At 31.5% G+C, this 25,473-nt stretch overlaps 1 protein-coding gene and 1 pseudogene across 4 annotated transcripts in view; both read left to right on the top strand.

The window, feature by feature from the left end:
* The window catches only part of ROBO2 (roundabout guidance receptor 2), a 547,754-nt gene that overhangs the window by 482,607 nt on the left and 39,674 nt on the right, over positions 1-25,473 (top strand). For all 4 annotated transcript variants that reach the window (XM_039855108.1, XM_039855109.1, XM_039855110.1 and 1 more), the window contains exons 18-22: positions 3,833-4,015; positions 11,954-11,996; positions 13,474-13,601; positions 18,833-19,114; positions 24,523-24,679. In XM_039855108.1, the coding sequence (XP_039711042.1) occupies positions 3,833-4,015; positions 11,954-11,996; positions 13,474-13,601; positions 18,833-19,114; positions 24,523-24,679 (793 nt within the window). The remainder of the gene's footprint in view (positions 1-3,832; positions 4,016-11,953; positions 11,997-13,473; positions 13,602-18,832; positions 19,115-24,522; positions 24,680-25,473) is intronic.
* LOC120596672 (uncharacterized) lies at positions 21,941-22,059 on the top strand (annotated as a pseudogene).

Here is a 25,473-nt window from a genome sequence, read left to right on the forward strand (position 1 = left end):
AAACCTATAATCTTGCCCTTCTGAGAGTTTCTAAAATGAATTGGAATAAGAAAGAAATACAGGTACACCCAAAAGGATTTAACTAACATATATGTATGTGTGTGTGTATATTATTTATAATATTTAGGAATAAGCCATTCACTTTTAATTAAAAAAAAAACTATATATGAAACATGTTTAAAAGGCATAGTTTTCTATAAGAGCTCTTGGATAAGTAAAGTTTTGTTTTTCACTATCTCTCTAGCACATATATAAAATAGATTGATCAAATATGTATTTTTAATTCAAAGCTAAGTAAGACTGCTAAATATTTATATTCTCCTTTCATATTGTTTATACTATTGAATAATACATATAATTCTCAAGCATAGGAAAGTTTCATTGTTATTATTGTTGTTCTGTAGTGACTACCTATTTGTTTCATCATATTTTAGGTATTTATTACACTGAGAGGCAAGTAAATAATTGCAGGAGTACCATTTCACCAAGCTCATGTCATAACAGTTAAAAACTAAACAATTGTGTAGTAACAAAAGATAAAGAAATTTATATTATTTTAAATCAAATAGAAAATTTTGCTTAACTCTTGTGTTCTTTTAAAAAGACTGTCTTCAAATGAATAAGAGTAGTATTTAATTTATAGTTTAGTGTATCATACAACTTTTTTCAACTCTTTTAATGAAATAAAAAATAATCTAATAAATTATATTCTTATCTCCTATTCAAGTGGTTAGAATATGCAATAACCAAGTTGTAAACAGAAGATAGAATATTGTACCACTTGAAATACACACACACACACACACACACACACACACACACACACACACACAAGCATGGTTCAACCAGGAAAAGGCTATTTGTCCTCAAGAGATTTATTACTTTTTAATATCTACTATTGTACTAAAGGAACCCTTAATTGTTTCTTTAATTACCCCTGCATATCTACCTTAAGATCTTGTCTGATAACCTTATCTACACAACTGTTATTCCTTAGTTAAAAAGTGATTTAGTGATGCCTTACGTCCTTTTCTGTTTCAATTTATGTTTTCCCTATTGTCTATTCAGTACTGGAAACAGCACTTGAAGTGACTCAAGCTCTATCTAATTTCCCCTTTGCTTTAATTAAATCATGTATTGGCATTTGATGTAATTTACAGCTGATAATTTTAAATTTGTCTTATGCCAGACTATGTACTGTTTCATCTATTCTTTCTCTGTTTAGATTTCATTCCAGAAAGTTCCATTAAGAGACCATTAGTTAAAATATTGTATCAGCATAATAAACAGCCTTACATGGACTTAAAAGTAATATTGTTCTTTTGTCTGTAGTTTCCACTGGTAAGACGACTTATACATCAAAGTATCTGTAGTTCTGGTGGTTACATTTACAGACACACAAATGCAACCAAATGCATTTACATATATAAACATCACACAGAATGTCATTATAACAAATTTACATTGACAAATTTGTTTAGTACTATTGCTAAATAATATAGCTATTGTTTCTTTAATCATTTGGCCATTTCACACTTACCTTATATAATTGATAATAATATGTGAAACAGCTGCAAACTTTCACAATAATAGGTACAATTGAATCTGGTGTGTCTAATTAATTTCTATTCCAACAAATTAGTTTTGTTCTTCATTACTCTCCAATGGGAGGAAGACATTATATTTCATTATATTTTTGTCTGCAAGAACAATGCAGCATTACAGGTCACACGCATTCCTTGTCTATTCTCTAATTAATCCAACCAACAACATTGTTTCAAAAATACCAGCGGCATAAAAAATAGTAATATGCCTAGGGTAATATAAATATTGCACTATATTAAATATTACATTTTATGGACCTTTTACAAAAATGAAGGAGAAATTTTCTCATATTGAAAATATGAGCTTATTTTAATTACATTTTCTCTATGTTTATATAATAATAATCAAGGGCAGATAGATTGAGAATATGAGCCATGTTTACTCCATAAGTTAATTTAGGTTTTAAATCTAGAATTTAACACAAAGGACACTTCAGAAATAAAATATAAGTATGTATGAGAAAATACTAGCAGTTATAATAAATAAGCTTGGATTCCGATTGAATTAATAAAATAAAAGTTTTTTTTTTTTTTCTTATTTATAACCCAGTTATAATAAGGGTTAACAGAATGGAGAATTGTGTTTCTACTCCTTACAGTTATTTAGGTAACTTTGATACTTTCAATCAATGGCTCTAACATCTATTACGGGTTCAGCATCCTCCAAGTTCTGGCACAGCAGTGTATGGATCATATCTGGAAGGAGTACACATCACTTATGACTATGCATCATTGGTCAATACCCAATCACTTTGTTGCACTCAACTATAAGTGAGTCTGGGAAACATAAGCTAATTTTCTGCCCTGGAAAAAAAGAGAAAGTGTGGTAAACAAGTAACTTATGGTTTGCAGGACTTTCACATCTAGACAATTCACAACTTACACCCCTGAAGTTATCTGAGCATCTCTTAAAGTAACCGTTAGCCTTAAATTGACCATAATTTTGAGTCACAAGTTACTATGTTCCTATTAACTTCTTTGCATACATCATCTCAAACGATCCTCTCAAATATATGAAATATACAATACTATTGATAATTAAGAGAAACAGGTACTCAAAAAGATTAATTGCCTTATGTAAGCTTATTGTTTACTTAGCTAGTAAGTGGCAAAAATAGTATTCAAATGTGAAACTTCAAAGTCCATGCTCTTTCTAATACATTTCAGTGCCATAATCATTAAAATAATTAAAATCACATATTCTTTTAATGAAATATACTGAGATTTGCTATTTATATTTTGATTACAATTTATTTTTAAATAGTCTTAAATCAGTCATCACTGAGATATAATTTTGACATCAAATGTCATTTAATTCTTAGTTTCTAAATTTATTAATCTGTTAAATAAGCACTTAAATCATTGCTCTTCAGTGATATTATGATTCCAAAAGTTTTAAGACTATTTAAAAATGTGGATTAAGACTTTCCTAATTATTCCCGAGACGTCAAAATTATCAAAAATATGACTACTTCTGAATAATCTTAGTCCTGGCTTAAATGTATGTTTTAATTATTTAGGCCTTAGAATTAATTTTAAAGTTGTCTTTTGAATTCAACTTTCAAGTGGATGTTCAAATTAATTTCAAATACTTTAAGAGAACATATGAATTTTATCTTTCCATGACATTTTAATGACAGTAATTTTTATGAAGGATATTTTCATAATTTCATTGTCTTATACAGCACTTTTAGCACATTCCAGAAAATTCAAAACATGATTGATCAAAATAACTTTCTTGCCACAATAGTAAGGACAGTATCAAGCTACATAAATTTTTGAATTATGAACATTTGAATTTGGGCAGTGCTATAGAAGAAACAATTTGCAAATACCTTGAGATGAATGTTGCAGTTGCTTTTTTTTTCTTTTAACAAGACTGTATTAAAACATTCTTTACCTAACTGGAGAAAAAAAATTGCTGTTATTTTAATCCCTAGCATTTGTTTTATTAATCACTTATAAGTCAATAAATCAAGAAGCAGTTCTGAATTTATAACATAAATCATAACATAAGGATGCAATGTTCTTAACCATGTTTCAAACTCATAATTTCATTCTTCTGAAACTTATAAAATATGTTTATCAATAATTGTGATAACCTCAGGACAAATAATTACCTGTTTTCAAAGGAATTTTCTAATTTTCTATGACTTTGTTGTACCATGTATGTATTGCTGTGTTTATTTTTGTATTACTGTTTACTAAAACTATTGTTTCTTCTATAGGGGGACGTAATGAAGTTGTCATCACTGAAAACAATAACAGCATAACTGAGCAAATCACTGATGTTGTGAAGCAACCAGCCTTTATAGCTGGTATTGGTGGTGCCTGCTGGGTAATTTTGATGGGTTTTAGCATATGGTTGTATTGGCGAAGAAAGAAGAGAAAGGGACTCAGTAATTATGCTGGTAAGAAACTATTTCCAGCTAAGAAAACCTCTTATCTTTAGGAGTTTGATGAAATGAGAGAAGGAATGAAATGGAATAACAAGAGAGAGAAGGAATGATTTTCTTTGACTTCTTTTAAATATCTATTGTGTAGAATACAATTATAAATGACATGTTTTAATGTATTGCTCTTCACAATGTCATATTATGACCGTAAGGCAATCTTTTTGCTCATATCTCCAATGAAGTGTAACAAGAGTGCATATTGATACTTAACCATTTTTCTCAACTAGTTTTTCAAAACACAGAAACACACACACACACACATACCTGCACACAGACTTTGCATGCTATGAAGCTATTGTTTGAGAAGTGAATTTAGACAAGAGCTTTACTAAAATGCTCAGAAAAAAAAAAGGAAAGATATGAACTATAGCATTTAGTATTTCAAAATGCAGATTACAATAGGAAATGTTCCAGATTGAAATAAAAACAAGCAAAAAAAACTCACACAAATTAATAAAACCGATGAGACATAAATTAAGGATTTATTAGTCACTTAAATAAGATGTCTATTTCAAGGTGACCAATCAGAATTTTAGAAGGAAGAAAAAGGAGAAGGAAAAGAAACAGCAGCAGAAAGAGAAAGCCCTAGATATTCAACCTATTGGGGGGAAAAAAAAAAAGTTTTCTTCTTAGAATTCAAAATAGGATTATAAGTATGTAAAAAATTGTGGTCTTTAAAAATTTCCAAGGGTGAGAGGGAGGGAGGGAGAGAGAGAAAAGAGAAAGAGAGAGAGAGAGAGAGAGAGAGAGAGAGATTATCAAGTCAGTAATTGAAAGAATGAACTAAATACTGAAGCTATATTTAATAACAATTTTAATCAAAATTCATTTAAAAATTTTCTCTAACAATGATCATAAAAGAAACTCTCATAATATTTCACACTTTTTAGAATTTATAAGGGAACAATATTAATTTAACATCATCCTACAAGTACTTTAGCATTTTTTGAGACAATTTTCTATAGCCTTGATGAGAAGCATAAATATCTTAATAACTGATTTTGAGAGACATTTCACTGCTTATTAAGCTTATAAGCTGCTATAGCTTTTAGGCTTCTAAACAGCTGAGAGTATTTAAATAGTGCAAAATGGAAGAAGTAGTATCCACTTGGTTGGCTGGCTTGTTATTTGACAAAATTTAAATATAATCATGTGATTATAACATTGTGGCCCATGTTTGTAACTTATAAAATAAAGTTTAATAGTTACTGGTCAGAATAAATTCCCAAGGCTAGAGAAAGTAGTGTAGTATATTCATTGAAAGAGGGCTTTCATGCTGTGTGATCTGCTGTCATCTTGTTCTCATTTTTCATTGGTTCCTGATTCATTCTTCCTTATTCTTTGTCATTCTATGCTGTATCACTACACTAGTGAGAGATTCTTCCAAGAAAGGGATGCTGGGCAATAACTGCTGAGTGATAGAGCCTTGAACATTAATGATGTTTTAATTTACTTTCTTGATTTATAGTCCAGTCCTCTGCCTTCATTCCTTGAAGGTACTGTCCATCAGCCCATCTGTTTAATCAATTACTATGGTACACTTCACTATCGTGACACACTCATATAAGTCAGATAAAACATAAGGAAGAATTGATTTAATTCAAGGACCATTTTGTGTTTGTCTCTTTGTTTGACTTTGGTAAAAATATTAAAATATTGACTATACTAGTCACTTCAGTGGAAAGTTCTAAGATATACACATTTGGAGTGTAGCATCTTTTGCCTTCATGCTTCTTCATTCACCCATTCCTTATGAATAACCTAGCTTTTATAATTAGTAGTTTCGTGCTTATAGTAAAATTATATCAGACAAGCTTTTTTCCTTTTTTCTATTTTTAACAGTTCTTTGCAAAACCTATTGATTTAATTTGAAGATTTCTGTTGGTCTTTGAGCTTGACAAGAATAGTACATTTCCTATTATCATTTCTCATGGTAATTGATATCCATCTGCTTGTAGAAGAACTGCTAACTCAGAAGGTGCTATGCCCTTCAAACATTTTGGAATAAGGCCAAGCCAGAGAGCAGCCTTTCAAAACCTTTATACTTAATTGATAGATGGCTGACTCTCAGAATGGATTCACTTTCAACGAGTAATTTGCCTTCCAGCAACTGCTGTTCCTTTCTTCTAGGTGAGAAGCAAATGAAAATTGAAACCACAGGTACCTAGCATTGCCTATCTGACTTGGTCATACTTTCTACACATTTTCCTCCATAAATATCCTATCCTCCACCTGTTAAAATTTTCATATTCTTGTTCCTATACAACTTAGAGAAGAAGGAAATTTTAAATAGGAATGATTAATGAAGTATGTATTATAGGTTTAAATTTCTGATATTTCCTTCATGAGCTAATCACCCATTTTAAGAGCACAGAGATTTCGTATAGGGTTATTTTTCTCTGAAGTGTGTTATAAAAGTTATAGAAAATATATACTATTTGTACTGGTTCTATTTATATTTTGGTTTTCATAAAATTTTTTCTGGGAATCACAAATTTCACAAGTAAAAAAACAATGTAATTTTACTGTCAAGATAAGTCTAACATTTCTACTCTTTCACTACATAGTAATGTCTATGTAATCTCAACACTTTATTGTTAATTTATGACAGCAAATTTTTTTCCCCGCAAATAAACAAAAAGCCTCCTTTGGGATAAGTATTTAAATTAATTTATAACATAAGATACTTTATTTATCTCAAACCCCAAGTATGATGTTGGATTATACATAAATATGTGATATAAGTTACATATCTTAAGAGACATGCATTTTAATAAAGCTAGACTGACCCTAAGTAGAATTGTAAAGCAGGTAGAATTTGGTCTCAGCATTCCCTTTTTCTTACTTAATTTCAAGTCTCTTCTTAACCACTAGAAGTAGAACAAGGAAGATTTTAATTAGTGGGGAGATATATGAATACCTTTCAGACTAGAAATTCTCTCATCAGGTTGCTTTCCACTCACCCTATGAAGGCAAAAACTGATTTTTATTTCAGTTAGTCTTTGATTATTCAAAATGTGAAAAAAATATTTTTGAATGCTTGGAAGGAAGGGAAAAAATCCTGCTATTCTGTATTGCTATTTTTCTTATATGCTAGAGATTTAACATTTATCATGGAACACTACTACATTAGAACTTTATATTGTAAAAGCAACTATCAAGAATCAAACGCAAACTTATACATTTCAATAATCTGAGAGGAAAATTTGGCTGAATTTGTTTTGCTTTTTTACATAGCAGAAATTAGGGATTCCTCCAGGGCAACATTACACACTATCTTCCTATTCATTTTTTTTTCCCTGTGTATCCTTTATTTAAATTCTTCAGACACAAACATGCACCACAGATTTACCTGTGGAACAGAGAAGGGCAGCTAGAACAACAAAAATAGGTATCCTCATATCTAATATTCTACATGAAATCACTTTATATTTTTTCTTTATTTTTGTTTATTTTATGTGTATCTTTTTAGTTTATTTTTTTATGGCAACATTGGTTAACAAAATTGAATGTTTCAGCTGTACGCTTTAACAGTAAGGCATATATATATATATTTACACTGTGTGTTACCTCCTATAGTTAGATTTCTAGAACAACATGCAACGTTATTTATTTAATCTTCACTGAGCACTAAAGTCTACTCGTCACTGCATGTGACATTCTTGACTGCTAGAAGAATTCACCACCTAAGTTGTTATAGGGTGAAATCAAATCATTAAGAGATTTGGGCAGAAAAAACTTGAAAATATTAGGTGAGTTTTGAATCTAGAGTAAATATTTGATCATATGTATAACATTTTTTTGAGAATAGAAGAGTGAATAACAAATTTTAATAAAAGCCATGTAGCTTTTTATATATACATAATTATATAAAAAGTATTATACATTCATATATATTTTATATAGCTACATATATAATTATATTCATATGTATTTTATATAGCTACATATATAATTATATAAAAAGTATTATATATTCATATATATATACATTCAGATATATTCTCTATATATATCATATATACATATTATAATTCACATGAAGACTACATGACCCTTTTCAAATTTATATTGTTCTCTTTTAAGGCATCAACTTTTTAATGAAAGTAAATATATTTTTACTTTTAATTGGCGAATTTTATTTTTTGACTATTACCTCTGAGTATAACAGATTTTATGAAGCAATGAATATAAACAATTTAGTGAGTAAACAAATTATGAAATGCTAAACACTTCAAGCTAGCTTTTAAAACCATTAATGAAATATAAATTATTTGACAAAACTATCCAAGGACAACTAAAAGATTTGATGGGATTTTTATACTCTGATTATCTGAGCTGAGTTAATGCTTATTAAAAGAGGATTAATCTACACTCATATTTGAGAAATAGCTTATCAAGAAAGAGAATGAGGCTTGGCTGGCAACATTAAAGTTTCCAATTGGAGTAGGGAAAATGTGGCTCACTAGAGATAGGCACTCTAAAAGCATTCTTACCTCAAAATGTCAATTTACCACATAGTTATGTTTTCCTTCCCCTTCACTTCTAGCAGGCATGAGATTAGGATTAATCCTGTCAGATAATAGTAGAGGTACTTTGTATATGAGGTAAACTTGCAAAATCTTTTTACCATATATCCTTTATAGATATTCCAATAAATTCAAAATATTTAATGCAATTCTAAAACATTTAAGACTGATGTCTGTAGAACCTTTTGGAAACTAGCATTATTCAGTTAGTTTTAGCTAAAATCTTCCAGACATGAGTCTGAAAGTTCTTAATTTTAGATGCTAGCAGAAACTCATGATAAAGATGCACATTTATTTCAAATTTATCTCTTTTAAACACAAAATTACTACACTGTATCAAAATCATGACTTAGAGCAAAATTGCCCAGCCACCCATACTCTCCTCACCCTCTTTACTTTTAGCTTCAAGGTAGTTTGACATCTCTTTGAAATGATAGCTACCTCGAACAGTTTTCAATATGCTATAACATTTATTTTTATGTTTCTCTCTCTCTGTACAAAAAGTGCTAATCAAAACACTGAATATCACTTTAATTTTTGGAGTTCTAATTGTTCATACTTATTTCTAGTCTGCTTTTAATCTCATGGTCTAACAGAACTCAGTTACTGAACAAATCTAAAAGTTTTAGAGCATGGAGTAAAAAGGGAACCTAAAAATGTGTCCTCTTTTATTCCTCTTGCTTAAAAAAGACAACTGAGCAATCTTATTAACATAAGGATCTTTTTCTTTTTCTAATAGAAACATGAAATGATTCTCTTGTATGCTAACTCGTGTTTATGGGTCACTGTAAGTCATATATTTGCACAATGTACTGTTTTGACCTTCGTATAGCTGGTATGCAGAGATACATTTTATAAAGAATTTATCATTAATTAATATGTAAAAGTTAAATGTAACTTAATTTTTGTGCCTCTGCTTCAGTTTTCTTTCTTTCTCTAATATCATTCATTGCTTTGGCAGTAACAGAAACTTTAAGTGAGCAAAAAGAACATCTAAATTAGGACGAAATATCTAGCTTCTCCCTATATTCTCCTAAGAGCAAATTTTAAGATGTAGTCCATCAGTGCCTGCTTATTTGCATATTTGAAATGATATTCACAACATTATCTTAGCTCTCTTTTAGCGGAGTGATACAATCACTTGATAGTCCATTAAAAACCATGTAACTAGAAACTCACATCAGATGGAAAGCTAATTAGCTGTACTGTTTTGTGGTGTTTTATTCCCCTAATCAAGCTTTTATTTAATACCTCCCATGCTCATTTTTTTTTTATTAATTGTTTTAGGTTAATTATCTCTTTGTTGTTAAAAGCAGTTATTCAAGGGACCCAATGTGGTTTGGACACATTGCTGATTTCTGATTCCCAGCACTTAAGTAAACTGTCAGAAAACAGAGTAGCAATTAGTATTATTTGATTTTTTCCGAGTAGTTGTTCGTAGCCTATCCTGGGCAGATGCGAAGGTTATGTCAGAATTGTTTTATAATGTATTTGAGATGTTACCTAAAAAATTATAAAGGCAGTATACTTTGTGTGCCAGCAAGATATTTCTAAAAACATTGCATTGTGAGGTGATACCTCATGAGGGTGTTAATAGACCCGTTGGATTATGATGATCATATCACCTAATTTTAGAGAACGAAGAGCTGCTATTAGAAACTTACCAGATTTAAAGAATGATCATATTTTGTAGTGTAAATTTAAGGAACAGATGAACTATGGAGAGGTTATTCAAATTAAAAAGTATTTACTAGTTGAGAACCATATGATTTCACTCATAAATGGGATATAAGACTAAAAGCAACAAATGAATACAAACAAACGAAAACTTATAGACACAATAGTTTAATGGTTGCCAGAAGAAAAGGGGATAGTAAGGATAAAGGGGGTCAAATATATGGTGATGGAAGATTTGACTTTGGGTGGTAAACACATAATGCAATAAACAGATGCTGTATTATTGAATTGTATACTTGAAACCTACAGAATTTTATTCATAAATATCACCTTAATAATTTTAATAAAAAATAAACAAGACAAAATTATTTATTACGTGTATATTTTAAGTAATACTAGATCCTCAGTTTATTTAAACTAGGAACTAATTCATAAAATTTGTATTACTTTTATCTTTACTCACTAAGTAAAAAAATATCATGGTAAATAAAATTAATACCTTCTAAAAAGAGATACATTGAGTTTATATCTCTAAATTTTTTTCCCTTCATCTCCAATGATTGGTTTAGCTGATCTATACTAATTTTGGACAGAACTACAATTTTACAGTTCATAAACTTCTAAACGCCAATTTTTTTGCATAATTTTCAGCTAAATCATTTAGTAGCAAAATTTAATCCAAACTAAGGTGAAATTATTTTTAGACTTTATTTCACTAATAATGAATATTCATATTCACTCAAAAATATTTTAAAATGTTGAATATAGCTTGCATTATATTACCTTTCTCAGATATGATACATTTTAATTTTCAAATATATTTGGTTGCAAAGGTTTTGGATTAAGTGATGATGGACGTGAACTAATATTTAAATTTTTTGGTTAAACTTTGAAATCCACTTCCATGTTGTTAGTTTTGCGGAATGGAATCTGGTGACCAGAGGGAGTGGATTCTCTAGCTGTGGCTCCACTGGATGTTTTTTGGTGTTGCTAATAAGTTCCACAGTTTTATAAAGGACTTGAGTTTTGCAATGATTAATTACAATTGGAATCTGTTTACTATCCATTATTTGAAAATTTATTTTTGTTAGGGTTGACTAATGAAACAAAGCACTATTGATTACTATTTATGTTTATTGTAATTATAGTTGTTCAACTCACAGTGCTTATCGGTGCCTTTAAAAGGATCTGTGATGTTGAGGAATGTGTCATCAGCCAATATCTGTTTTGCTTGTGTCATTGGAAGGATGATATTACCTGTTTGAACTATTTTGTTTCAATTCGTGTTATACAAATTTTACATATTCCTTCTAATTAGGACACCCGTATATAAAGATTAAAAGTCATGATTTCATAATTTGCTATTAATACTTGTCAATTTTCCGATGTCACTGTATATACCAATTGTAACATTTGTAACATTTGATGCACAAATGAAAATTGACCCTTTAACTTAACCTTACCTTTGGTTTGAAGAATTTTAAAATGTCTTATTAAAGTTGGAGCAAAAGATGGCTTTGCTCTGGGCCAAATCAGTCTTTTTACTCTCTGTACAATTATGGTTAATTATAGTTTGTTAAAATTCCCAGAGGCCTCAGCTCTAAATTAAGGGCCAATATGTAGTTGTTATTAATTGTAATTAATATTGACTAGTTGTGTGTGTATGTGTCTTTTTTTTTTTTTGCAGTTACATTTCAAAGAGGAGATGGAGGACTAATGAGCAATGGAAGGTATGCTAAGCAGATTCTTTTATATTACTATTATTATTATTTTTAATCAAGCCTGGGGAAACTCTATAGTAAGAGCCTTTTATCGTAATAAACAATCACTTATAAGTCTGAGAATTCTAGGAGGAATTAAATGGCTTACCATAGGTTTAATGATCTATCTGTCGTGCACTTTAGAGGAATCAAGTCCAGATGTTTCATATCTCCCAGATGCCCCTGAAGAAATGAGTAGTAAATATCACAAGGAATGTGTTCATTTGTTAGCAGGATGTTTATTGCATTAATTAGACATTAGCAAATGAAGTTGCTATTGTTTAAGACTCCTTATTGGCTCTCACTAAATTGCTGTGAGTGAACAATTACACATAATCGATCACAAAGTAAATGATTCATGGATGATGAATAAGCTGTAGATTGATAGGACTGGATTCCACAACTTTAGATACTCAATTGAAATTAATAAAAGCTGATAACAACCCCATATATCCTCATCTATTTTCTTTTTGCCAATATGGGGATTGTAATTAGGTTCTGCTAATAACTTCCAATCTCCCATTGAATCAATATTTTAGCAAAAAGGAGATTAAGTCTAATGAGAACTAGTAAATGTAGCAAGAAAGCATTTGGATCTTCTTATTGCAGTTTCCATAGAAACATATGTTTCTCTTAGGGGTTATACCAGAAAGGGTCTATTAAAAAAAAAAAAAGTACAATGATTATAGATGTTGCTATTTCTTTGTAAACATGTTGATAACCTGTAAAGAATTCAGAATCCTTGTCTTTAATATTAAAGATGTAAATTCTTTTAACTGTGATGTGAAGAAAGTTTTCTTCATAGACTCTATACATATGCTGGATGTGAAGAAAGTTTTCTTCATAGACTCTATACATATGCTGGATCAGATCACAGTGGACCTTAAAAAATTTAATACACCTCTAATATTTTGCAATCTAGAGAACTTGAAAATGTTTTCTATTGATGAAACAATATAAATACTGTTCATTAATTTTGCTCAAGTTCCTTGCTCTAAATCAAACACGAAGGCTTATAGCAGGGCTTACAACCTACAGGGGACAGATAATATGGGGGCTGCAGGAAGCGAGGAAGCATAGCCCAAAGTCCTGGAAATGGCTGATACTGAGCAGTCCCTATGAGCAATTGTTCCCTTGAGGTACCAATTTATCATCGAACCTTGTTTTGGGATCCTGCTATGTTACCGATTCCCACCAGTTTCAGGGCACACGACTGAATTCATTTGGATGTCAGCAGAATCTCAGGCAGAACTTCTGCTTCTACTGACAGGATTGATCTATATATAGCCTTAATGAACTGCCAATGTTGCTGAATTCTAGAGAGGCTACACATTTTAATTTGAAGTGAATTAAAATCCTAAATTTTTAAATTCATTCTAGTGTATGGGACAGGTATTTATTTCTCACTGAGCTCCATGTGTTGATTTCCTTTTACTTTTTGTTTTAGCCGCCCAGGTCTTCTAAATACTGGTGATCCCAGTTATCCATGGCTTGCTGATTCATGGCCAGCCACGAGCTTGCCAGTAAATAATAGCAGTAGCGGCCCAAATGAGATTGGGAATTTTGGACGTGGAGGTAAGTTAGGGTTTTCAAAATTTCTTTATTTGTTATTTGTTTTCTTGGCTTTTCTAGATGTTTTAAAAATGATATAAAAATTTCTTCCATAATTAAAATCAGTGAAGCACATATAGTAACAGTGTGATACAGTTGCTGATTATTTTATTATAATACCATTGTGTCAATATTACATTGAGTATAGCTAAGCTTTTAAAAAAGTCATTACTAATCAAAAAGATAAATATTCATAATACATTTATTTTTAAGACTGTTAGTATATGATTACTAAAATCAGGAACTGTGTTGCTAAATAGGGCTTACGAGTTTTGGACTAGTCATTTCACTTCTTTAATTCATTCAACATATATTTATGGAGCATATCCTATGTACCTGGCACTATGGAAGACAGTAAAATTATGAGAGATGGTCTTTATTCTCATATATTATATAAGGAGTACACACTTAAACAACATGTTGAAAGAGAACTTTTCTGTAGTTCTACAATTGATAGCAGGTATCTCAAGTAAAAGACAAAAGGTGCTAAGTGGTGACATGATGAAGGCTTCAAATTTGATGCCAGTGTCCTCTCCTTAGGACTTTATAAAGAGATAGAATTGGAATTACTATAAACAATCACCACTTTCTCTCTTTCATCTTTTCAACCAGTCAATAGGAGAGCAATGGGTTTAGAGAAAGATGGGACTAGAGAAGTCTCTGGTCCCAGTGTTTAGTTGTGTGTGTGTGTGTGTGTGTGTGTGTGTGTGTATTATTATATATATATATATATTATTATATATATATATAAAGTTTTGCATTGACAGAACACAGTACACATACCTGAGTAAGACAGTAAACATACCTGAGCTGCCTTGCTGATACCTCACATGAAAAAGCTGTTCATTGATACTAAGACAGTTTTATGAAAAAAGTATTAGTTAAGTTGATATCTCAAGGAGAGTTAGGAATTAGTCAAATGTGTGATAAAAGTGTGTGGAGAATAAAATACCATATTTTTAGGTACAGAAATAAGAGAGATATTGACCTAATTGAAAAATGAATGAGTAACTTGAGTATAAAGTACAAGGCAGCAGAGGTGCTAAAAAAAAAAAAAAAAAAAAAAAAAAAGAGAGAGATAGAGAGAGAAAGGACAGATAATACAGTGCCTTTTAAGCCAAACAAATACTTTTAACTTTGTCCAAAGGGTGATCAAAAGCCACTGATGGATTTTTAAGAGAATGATGATAGGATAAAAGTATTATTTAAATCATCCAGCCTGTTGCTGTGTGAAAAATTGTGTTACAGTGAAAAATGAGTGTGATTAATTAGAAAAATAGAGCTGTAATCTAAAAAAAATCTGGATGACTTCACCGGAGGATTTCTATACTTCTAGGTAGAATGAATACAGGAGACCCAGGGCTGGGTTAAACTATTCTGAGTCTATTATAAAACCTCACTGGTGGATTTCACATGCATTAGCATATAAAGACATTAACTTAGAAGAATAATCATGGAGACCGGCTTTTTCTCTTTAAGAATGGAATATCAATACCTGTTTGTATATAATTAAAATAGTATTTCAAATAATAAAGTTACTAAGTATTGTATGTCTGCATTTGTCAATACCAACTACAAGAAAGTGAGCTCCCTCTCATTCTCCAAAGAAAATAACTATCCATACAATATAGGTGTGTAATGATGATTAAGTGAACGACTATATATGGGTTTAGCTCAAAGCTTGACATACAGTCACTGTGCAATGCGCATAACTGAAGTAAATAAGAGAATAGAGGGTAAGTTGTATAACTCCTCAACTTCTCGCTTACTCTCTATAATGCAGTACACCCCATTTAGGATTCTCACTTGCCCAGAACCTCTGAAATTAGCTGCCTTACATAGGTGACCAAACTCTGAACCCTACAACTATAGATTATCACTCTACCACAGGTAGGTTCTGTACCTGAATATCTCCTTACCAGACCCAATTGTGTTTAAAGAAATTCTGTTCCCAAAGCATTTATCAGCCAAGGGATAACTGCCTCTTTTCTTAGTTGTATTTGTATTGAAATAGCACACCATTCTATTTTTATGTCAAAGAATAAATGCCTAATATGGAGGGAAAAATTACTTTTCAGTTTCTAGCAAGCAATACGAACATCTAAAATGTCTCGGTCTAATTTAGCCAAAGGGTACATATGTAGATTTTCAAGGATTTTCTTCCATTTCCACCTCATTTTCATGACATAAAACATTTCACAGATGAACATTGAGGCCAAGACAAAGTTTTTGAAGGGTTTACTGTATCTGTTTTCAGTGTGATAGGTATTCGAAGCATTTACTATGTACCAGAATTTCTATTAGAGATTTTTTACTTTTTTTTCATTTTCTTCGCACAATAAATGTTTGACATAGATAATCATATTTCCATTTTAAAAGTCAAGAAACTAAGATTTATCAAGATGGGTGTAGAATGCAGGTCTGACAGATTCTAAAGCCTAGGTTATTTACACTGCTCTGCAGTTTTAAAGGTGGGATTCACATGTATGATTATAGTATAACCGTATTTAGTAATACCAATACATGTTTATTGGTATTGATTTCATTACATGTAATGAAAGTGGTATTTTGAATGATAAAGTTATTAATTATTGCATAAGTTTACATTTTGTCAATGCAAGCTTAAAAATGTATATAACCATTCAGTGAGTGCTTATTCTCTGCAAAATACTAAGTTAGGAATTATGGAAATACAGACATAAATTTCTATGTTCCTATCCTTGAGTAACTTATGATACAGTGAAGGAGACAGGCATTCTTATGAGTAGTTATACCAGATCAAAAAAAAAAAAATTAACCAAGATATTGAAAAACTACAGAATGATTCATGAATAATTCCAAATGGACAGAAGGTCTTCTGTAATTCATAGGCTTCAAACTCAAATGTTAACAAGTTCCAGTCAGCCAACTCAGAGCACTAGGATGGGTAGGTGTAGAATGTGAGAAATAGAAAATAGGAAGTCATGCCTAAAGATGGCAGCACCTATTCAGGTCCAGACTATTGGGAGGAAGGTTGACCAAAACTACCAAACCAGCTAATGTTAGAGATGCTGCCCCACATCCACATATTCATGCATGAGCATCTAATATTTCAATGTTGTGATATAATTCAATTTAGTTTTTTGAAAATGTAGGAATAATCAAATAACATTTGAAGGAAATATGCAGTTCCAAAATCAATACAGAAGCACTTAGACTTGAAGGTTGACTAATTTCATCCAACAAGGGGCGGGGGGATGGTGGAGAGAGAGAGAAAGAGAGAGAAAGAAATTCTATTTTAAAGCATAGCTTTAGCTCTTGAAGAGCAACATTATGTAAGATTAGATTCAATAAACTACTGTTTTTTTTTTTTTTTCATTTTTAAACATTTAAATACAGGACCACTTCAAAAGTTTGTGTTGAAGTGGTCCACAATTTAAATCTAAAGCTTTGGAGAACATCAAGTCCAAGATGCTGAGAAATGAGGCCTGTGCTGGAGAAACATGTCTATTCAGTTAATATTCATCAGTGAAAGACATGGTAATAGTGGCAGAAACTATGAAAATCTTCAGAGTAAAGGATTTATTTCCACAATTTTAATGTATTATTAAATATTGTAAATTTTTGAGAATAAAATTGATAATGACACTTGAGAATGAAATACACTGCTTCATCATCAAATTTCCTAATTAGTTTATAGCTAAAAGCAAGAATGGCAAGGTAGCTGTGAAATTCTGAAATAAAAAATAATAATTTTATTTGCTTATACAACTTGGTGAAATACTTTAACTTTGAATATGTTTAACAGTCTCACTGATATGCATTTTAAATATTTACTTCAATAAATTACATATCAATTCAATGGAAAACAAGTTGGAATTGCAGACTTCAAAACCTTCAGAAAGACTTAAACTGTATAGTGTACAAAATACATTATCAATGTCCCTTGACTGTTGTTAAATAAGAAAAATTTTATATTTATAAAATGTGAAAACAAAAATAATATTTTATAAGAATTCTTGTTTCAAGTACTGTTAGCTATCATCAAATTGAAAAGTTTTAGGATTTTTTGACTATGTTCCTACTTCGGCTTCTTCTTTATGATACAAACGGGTTTAGTATTGGGGTAATTTGGTTCATTATTTAATATTACCATACTATAGTTAGTTGAAAATTTTCTTTATTGAAGAAATGAAGATGGTTGATAATCTCAAGTTCAATGAAGTATGGCTTTCAGAACATAGATTATTAAGGGGCATAATATAATTAGATTCACTTTTAACTCTACGTGATTAAAAATTGTGTTTATTTTCTTTATTTATTTATTTTTAATTGATTTTTTTTTTAGATTTTAGAGTCTTTATTCTGAAAACAAAATAAGAGCTCAAGAGAAAAGTGGCAAGTTTGAATTATAAAGATAATACAGCACACCAAAGTGATAACTGTTAAATGGACTGATTGATATTCAGTGTTGTTCCTAAAGTTTAATTTTACTCTTGCTGTATTACAACTTGAAACTATAGTTCTCCAAGTCTAAGAGCTGGTAGCATAAATTAAACTCACTCATCATTCGGATTGCTTTTTATATAGTTAACTCCTGCTGGATTGTGAAAATGACTTATTCATGAAAATTTTTCTTTGTTACTCAAGGCGGTGGGGAACATTTGCTACCATCAGTTACACTCTATTTCTGGAGTTGTGAAATCAAATCAGAGAAACAGCAAGTTGAAACTTCAGGAATATGTACCTCATAGTTTGGATAGTATAATTTTGGAAATGTTTGCATCTTTTCAGCAGTTGTATTTTGTGTCTTTTGGGATAAAGTAGAAAATTATATTTGTATCCATAATTTGTATATTCACTCTTATCATTGTTTCTGCAAAGAGTTAACAATTTCATTAGCTCTAAAACAGAATGAACAACTGAAAAAATTTTTCAGTAGTGAAATATCTCAAACTTCTTATTCATAGTTGAAGAAAATGAGAGAAATATTGTGTTAAGCAGTGAGACGTGAAGGACGAGCAGTAGCCTGCCTGTCACCGAGGCTGATAGCTTGGCGAAGGTTGTACATCATCTACCCTTCATTGGCTCATGAAACCCATCTCAGCTGAAATGCAAACGTGTGGGATGACACATATATTTTTCATCTTCAATCCTGATAGTTTGGAGCTTCCTGCGCATCATTAAATTGTTTCATTTTCCTATGTTAACTACAGATGTTCTGCCACCAGTTCCAGGCCAGGGGGATAAAACAGCAACGATGCTCTCAGAAGGAGCCATTTATAGCAGCATTGACTTTACGACCAAAACCAGTTACAACAGTTCCAGCCAAATAACACAAGCTACCCCATATGCCACAACACAGATCTTGCATTCCAATAGCATACATGAATTGGCCGTCGATCTGCCTGATCCACAATGGAAAAGTTCAATTCAGCAAAAAACAGATCTGATGGGATTCGGTTATTCTCTACCTGATCAGAACAAAGGTAACAATGGTAAGTCAGGTTCTTATTTCCTAGAGTTATTTTCATATCATTTGTGCATGAGATAGAAATTAGCATTTATTGCTCAGTTTCATTACTAGGTTCACTATATGAGCTAAAAACATATATTGGCATGTATTCAGTACCTTGCACAATTCCCACCACCACCCCACCACCACCACCACCACCACCCCACCACCACCGCCACCACCACCGGCCACCCTCCACCGTCGCTACCACACACACCAACACCAGTCCGTTTCATTCTTTTTAGCTCTTTTTCAATAGCGTGATCAGTAATTCATCTTGACTTCCATTAGGCAGGATAGACAACACATTTTTCCACTGTCCTCCAACATCTGCTTCTGAGTTGCTAACTGCATGTTCTGCATGGGCTTGTGCTGTGAACTAATCACATGATGCCACTATGACCTCTGCCCTTTAACCTTTAGCCTTACTTTACATCCCTGACTACCGATTGGCTGAGGGATTGTCTAATAGAATGCCACACAACCAGTCACAGGATTTCAGCACCACCAGCTCTCACAACAGCTCAGAGAGGAGTGGCAGTCTCTCAGGTTGGTCTCATCACAGTAAGGAGAAATATTTGTTTGTCACCAGCATATGACCTGTGTTCCTAACAACCATGAAGCAATAACTGAATCACAACTCACTGTCAGGCATTTATCCTACAGATGACAATAACAGTTTATCCTAATGAAATCATGCTTGGGTGGGAGAATAAAAATCACTGTCACCCTTTATTTACTAAGTGTATAAAAACATATTTACTGAAAAATAATACCATTTTACTAAATACTGTTTATTCAAGGGCAGATTAATTTCATCTGCCTTGAACTACCTACTTAAGAGCCAAGAGAACTTTACAATAAAAAGATCATACTGGAAAGTCAACTCCATGGCATGACACTAAAAGATGAATTCAAGTAAAATGCATATGATTTTAGAAATTTTCATACTATTAGGATTCCAGCAATGTGACTTACTAATTTTATACAATCTTTCCTAATTATCATGTAATAATAGAATTTATTATCTATTTAATGGTGATATCATTTAAAGTAAGTGACACCACACTAAAAAAGAATGTTAATATGGGACATTATTCTTCACATTTAATTTCCCCTCAAAATACAGTCTTTCATGTTGATAATTTTTATACTGTTTATTTTAATATGTATTTGAGATATATCAGCCAAAATAGCAAGCTATAATGTAAGTTTTGTATAGCACATGTAGGGAATAACACACTTTACTGGACAGAAATATATACCCATTATAATAAATATTAGTAATATCCTCCAGGCCCAAGATTCCTCATCTCTAAAATAAGGAGGTCGTAGTAGACACACTCTAATCCCAACCATAACATGTACATTGTATGACTGATGACTTTATCTGCACATTTCTGATTGATTCCATGACCTTACTTGCTTAATTTTTCACATTAATAATATGCTATTTGTTTTTATGAATTTTTTTAAAGTACAGGTTCTTATAAAGGATTATTGTGCATTATGATATGTTACAGGGATAACAGGCATCGAGGATATAAAGAGTTAATTCTTTTATATCATTAGGGTAACATTTACTAAATGACTTTTCCTCAGGAGATAGAACCCTTTCAATCTGAAAATGTTAATGCTTTTTTTTCTCCCTCCAAAATGGGCCATTTGCTCTTCTTACCTATTGGTAGAAGTAGATACATTATGGAATCCAGAAAATTTTAAACATCTGCTATGAATTTAAACTGGCTTAATAATATAAAAAGCTTTTTAAAATAACCTTATATGTCATTTATATTGTCATTTATTTGTAATGAGTTTCACAATTGCATTGAATAATTAAAAAGTAATTTATCCTGGACTTATTTCATTCAAGATATATAAAGTCTCAAGCAATATATTCATATATATACTATCAGCCATGGAATACATAAGGCCTTCTGTAAATCTTTCATTAAATATCTTGTGAATGTTAATTGCCACTGAGTTTTAAAAGTTATCTTTTGAGTAATTGTAAGCAGAACATGATTTACAATAGTGCTTACTTCTTTTTTGAATCCATTTATTTCCTGAGTGACATTTACATATATCTATGAATTATATTAACTACTTCATCTACATTTGAATACAAAATTACTTAAATCAGTGATAGAAAGCATTCTTTAGGAGGAGAAAGTGAATTGATTATTCCCTTTTTAGTTCAGTTCAATTGAGTTTAATATTACGGAGTTTGTTTTATTCTTATAATCGCTAGTATATTTCCTAAGGCTCAAATTTAGAATCAAACTGCCCTATGGATATTTAATCATATCATATTATAAGATTTTCTTAATTTGTGCACAGTGATGAAACCAATTTAAAAATAATTACAGTAATAAAGAAAATTGGACATTTCAGAATTGAGTGAATTTCTCATTCTCTTTGAAGTACTTTTATAATTTATTCAATACATAAGTAACAAGCACTTCTATTAACAATCCAACCATTAAAAATATAAAAGACAACCCATATCTTTTAAAATATCACCTACATAATAATTTTATACATATACATGTGCATACATAGCACAATATTAGTATCAGTAACTAAATCTTTTTAAATGGCAATATTTTTAAAAATATTTTAAAAGTTTAATTTGAAAATTAGCCACTTTTATAATTTACTTAGAAGTCATTTATTCAGCATAAATAAATGTAAATCCAAATATTTACATTTTGTATTGAAGAGAGATGGGTCACATATGTTTTGCAAGTCTTAAAAATATGTTCCCCTAAAATGTAATGGAGGTAGTCTTCACCTTAAAATGCTTGAGGACTACGGCCATGCCGCCCTGAACGTGCCCGATCATGTCTGATTTCAGAAGCTAAGCAGGGTCAGGCCTGGTTAGTACTTGGATGGGAGACCACCTAGGAAGACCAGGTGTTGTGACATAAAAAAAAAAATAAAAAGCTTAAGGATCTTTGATTGCAATTAACAGCAACAAATTGTGGCTCACTTAGCTCAAGGTTCAAATCTCAGATAGAAATTAATTTCTTTAGTTTACGTCATATGCCCACCACCATGCTAAGAAGCCACCTCTTAGCTCATTGCTATAAAAAGATAAAACATGTTGATTGATAGTTCTACCAGGACTGTCCATAATGGGATAGAAGAAATTTCCCCCAAAAGAGATGTCGTGGACATTGATGGAAAGCCCTCACAAATTCCCTCTGTGAATGAATCAGCTCTGTTTCCACAACACATTTTTAAGTCTGTTGTTTAGAGAGTTGATAATGGCTTTTTTAACCTTGGATAAGGACTTCAACAGAGTTGGGTTCAGAGCTCCAGAAATAGTAATTCCAACAAGAGCTGCTGCATTTTAATTTTTCTTCTCTCTCTCTTACTGTGTGAATGTGGGCCATATAACACTCAGAAAGCATCTTTATTTTTTCATCTATAAAATGGAGGAGATGTAAGAACTTCCCTATTTGTGTCACTCAGGTCTAGTGGTGATCATATAACATTGCTAAAAGTGCTGTGAGAAGTATGAAAAATATTGTACACATATAAATATATAAGAAATAAAGGAGGTATAACTAAAGCAAAAGTTGTGAAAGACATATAGCCCAACCCATTCATTCCTCTTTTAATTATTAAAATATAGTTTTGATACAGAAACAATAAAATCCTTTTTTGTGTGACTCTAATGGGTTATCAGGAAACAAAGGATTAAGGCTCATCTATCTTCAACACAAAAACTGGAGACTTAAATTCAAACAAGCTTATTATTCTTATTCTGAGAATCAAGCTATTTTTGAAACGCTCTTTGGGGTTGGAGGAGCTGAGTGTGGCAAAGGTTTTAGAAGCAGGTAGAACTAGATTTACTCTGAGACAGAGGCAATCGAAAAAGTAGTAAGGATTGGCATTTATTGAGCATTCTCTACATTCTGAGCCCTTTATAATCATTATCTCTTGTAATCCTCAAAATAACCAAAAAAAGTAGTAACTTTATATCTGTTTTACATATGTGGAAATTGATGTGATAGCTTCTGAGTAACTTATCAAGTAATTGAGAAAGTAGTCTTCAAATACAGAGATTAAGTTCTTATCCTTGAAGCAGAAATTACCTGCTCTCTTTGCTCTAAGAAGCCACCTCTTAGCTCATTACTATAAGAAGACAAAGGATAATAGTGAAAGGAAAGGTGAAAGCACTTTTTTTTCAGGGATGCTCTTTTAAATATGTGTGTATAAGTGAATGCTACTTAGAAAACAGACATAATCCCATAATGGGCAACAGTATATATATGTCCAGTTTAACAGTTTTATCACTTTCCAGCACTTAAACAAGTTATTAAATTATGTTAATTTTCTGAATTGGCTGATGTAGATTAGTAATTTGCTCATGACTTTTAGTTCTAGAAAGATGAATTCTAAGAAGTCGATACGATTTGGGGGAGAAATATACACCACAGAGGGAGTAAACGAAGTTACTTACTTAGGTTCCCCTGAAACATCCTTTGTCATTCTGCTCAAGAAGTATTGATTCTTGCATCCACTTGTGGTCCATTTAGAAAGGAACTTTATTTACTTAATTTTGGAAGAGTGAAAAGTATGACACTATACAAATGATAAATTTTATATTTCATTAAGTTTCAGTAATTCCAGATATGGCCTATATGCTGCTGAGTCACTTTCTGCTCATGTTTGGTACATAGATTCATTGGTATTACAATTGTCCTGAAACTGATTACTGTATTTTAATTCATTTTCTTTCCTGTTTGGAATTTCAGGAAATGTTATGCTTAAAATATCTGGGAACTACACTCATTATGCAAAAATAATTGTGTCATTCATTAGTTAAAAATTTTATAAAACATATCGATGTTAAAGATTTACAAGTATCCTCCAGTATAGTTGATTGATTTTTATCAGTTAATTTTGAGAGAAAACTGTTACTCCTCTGAATTAATTAAACTGAGTACATTCTAATGGAAAAGTTTAGCCTGTATCCTTAGACACTGAATTTTCCACTGAGAGAGATTATGCAAAAGAGCATTATAAATGCACTAAAATCTGACATTTGAAAGAATTTGTTATGGCCCATTATTTCATCTAACAATGAAAACGTGGAGGTAGCAGACATGAGTAAATCAATAAATGTGCTTTTCCTACAGCAGCCATGTTTTTGGTTTATTCAGCTCTATATTTAGTTAAAGCACTGGGAAAGAAACAATACTATTTTTTGAGAGATTTATGAAAAACGTTTTCTGATTATATCATTTTATTATTTATAGCTTTTAACTACTATAACATACTGATTCTGGTGTTTTGAAAACATAAATACATCTTCTCATTTGATATATTTTGTTTCTTCTGATATTTGGTTATGTCTGAATAAATGCATTATACTTTCAGGTGGGAAAGGTGGAAAAAAGAAGAAAAATAAAAATTCTTCTAAACCACAGAAAAACAATGGATCAACCTGGGCCAATGTTCCACTACCTCCTCCCCCAGTCCAGCCCCTTCCTGGTACAGAGCTGGAACATTATGCAGTGGAACAGCAAGAAAATGGGTAAAACCATTTTATACACCAATAAAATGCCCAGGGCTGTCCTCCCCTCTCTATTGTGCATTTTTGTCTTTATCCTGTATTCTCTTACAGTCTTCCCTCCTTTTTCCCAGTCTTTTCTTTGCTTCTCTTCCCTTTTATTGTTTGCATCATCTATATATTTTAGCTGATAAATACAACACATTATACACTGAGGACCTAGAAAGAATCCTTGGCCATCAAGTGCCTTAGATTGTCCACAATCATGAAAATGCAGCCTCCTTTTATAATATTGCTTGTTAGTTTGAAAGCAAGTACCCACAGCTCTGTGAACTAAAGAGCCACTCCAGAGAAGAGCTGAAAAGGGAATTAAAATAACCTTCTTCATCATCCCTCACAGTCCTCTAATGACTTGATGTCTGGCCATAGCAGGGCGCCCACTGTTGAGCTCCCTCACAATGGGATAATTATAGGGACCTGGCCAGTGGGTACAACTTTAATCGTCAGCTTTGATAGGAATGTAGGAGCCTGAACAATAAAAGAGGTTCAAGCCAGTGCACACTCTGTAACAAAACCTTTTTAAGTCAGAAAATTTCTTCGGAGGGCCTTTAAATATGACCGGTTTCCTTATTCTTTCCTAAACTTCTCACAAAAGTTAATTTGTTTTCATCCGTTACTTGTAGTGTTATTTGATTTAAAGCAGAAAGACATTGATACATTTTATTCTCTAATCTAAAAACAAATAGCAAGTCAGAAGAAATATATTTAGTCCCTTTTTCTATTTTAATAATGCTAATTGCTATCTTCCTCAGTTTCCA

The sequence above is a fragment of the Pteropus medius genome, unplaced genomic scaffold (genome assembly GCF_902729225.1).
Source record: "Pteropus medius unplaced genomic scaffold, Ma_sr-lr_union100, whole genome shotgun sequence".
In the NCBI taxonomy this organism is placed as follows: domain Eukaryota; kingdom Metazoa; phylum Chordata; class Mammalia; order Chiroptera; family Pteropodidae; genus Pteropus; species Pteropus medius.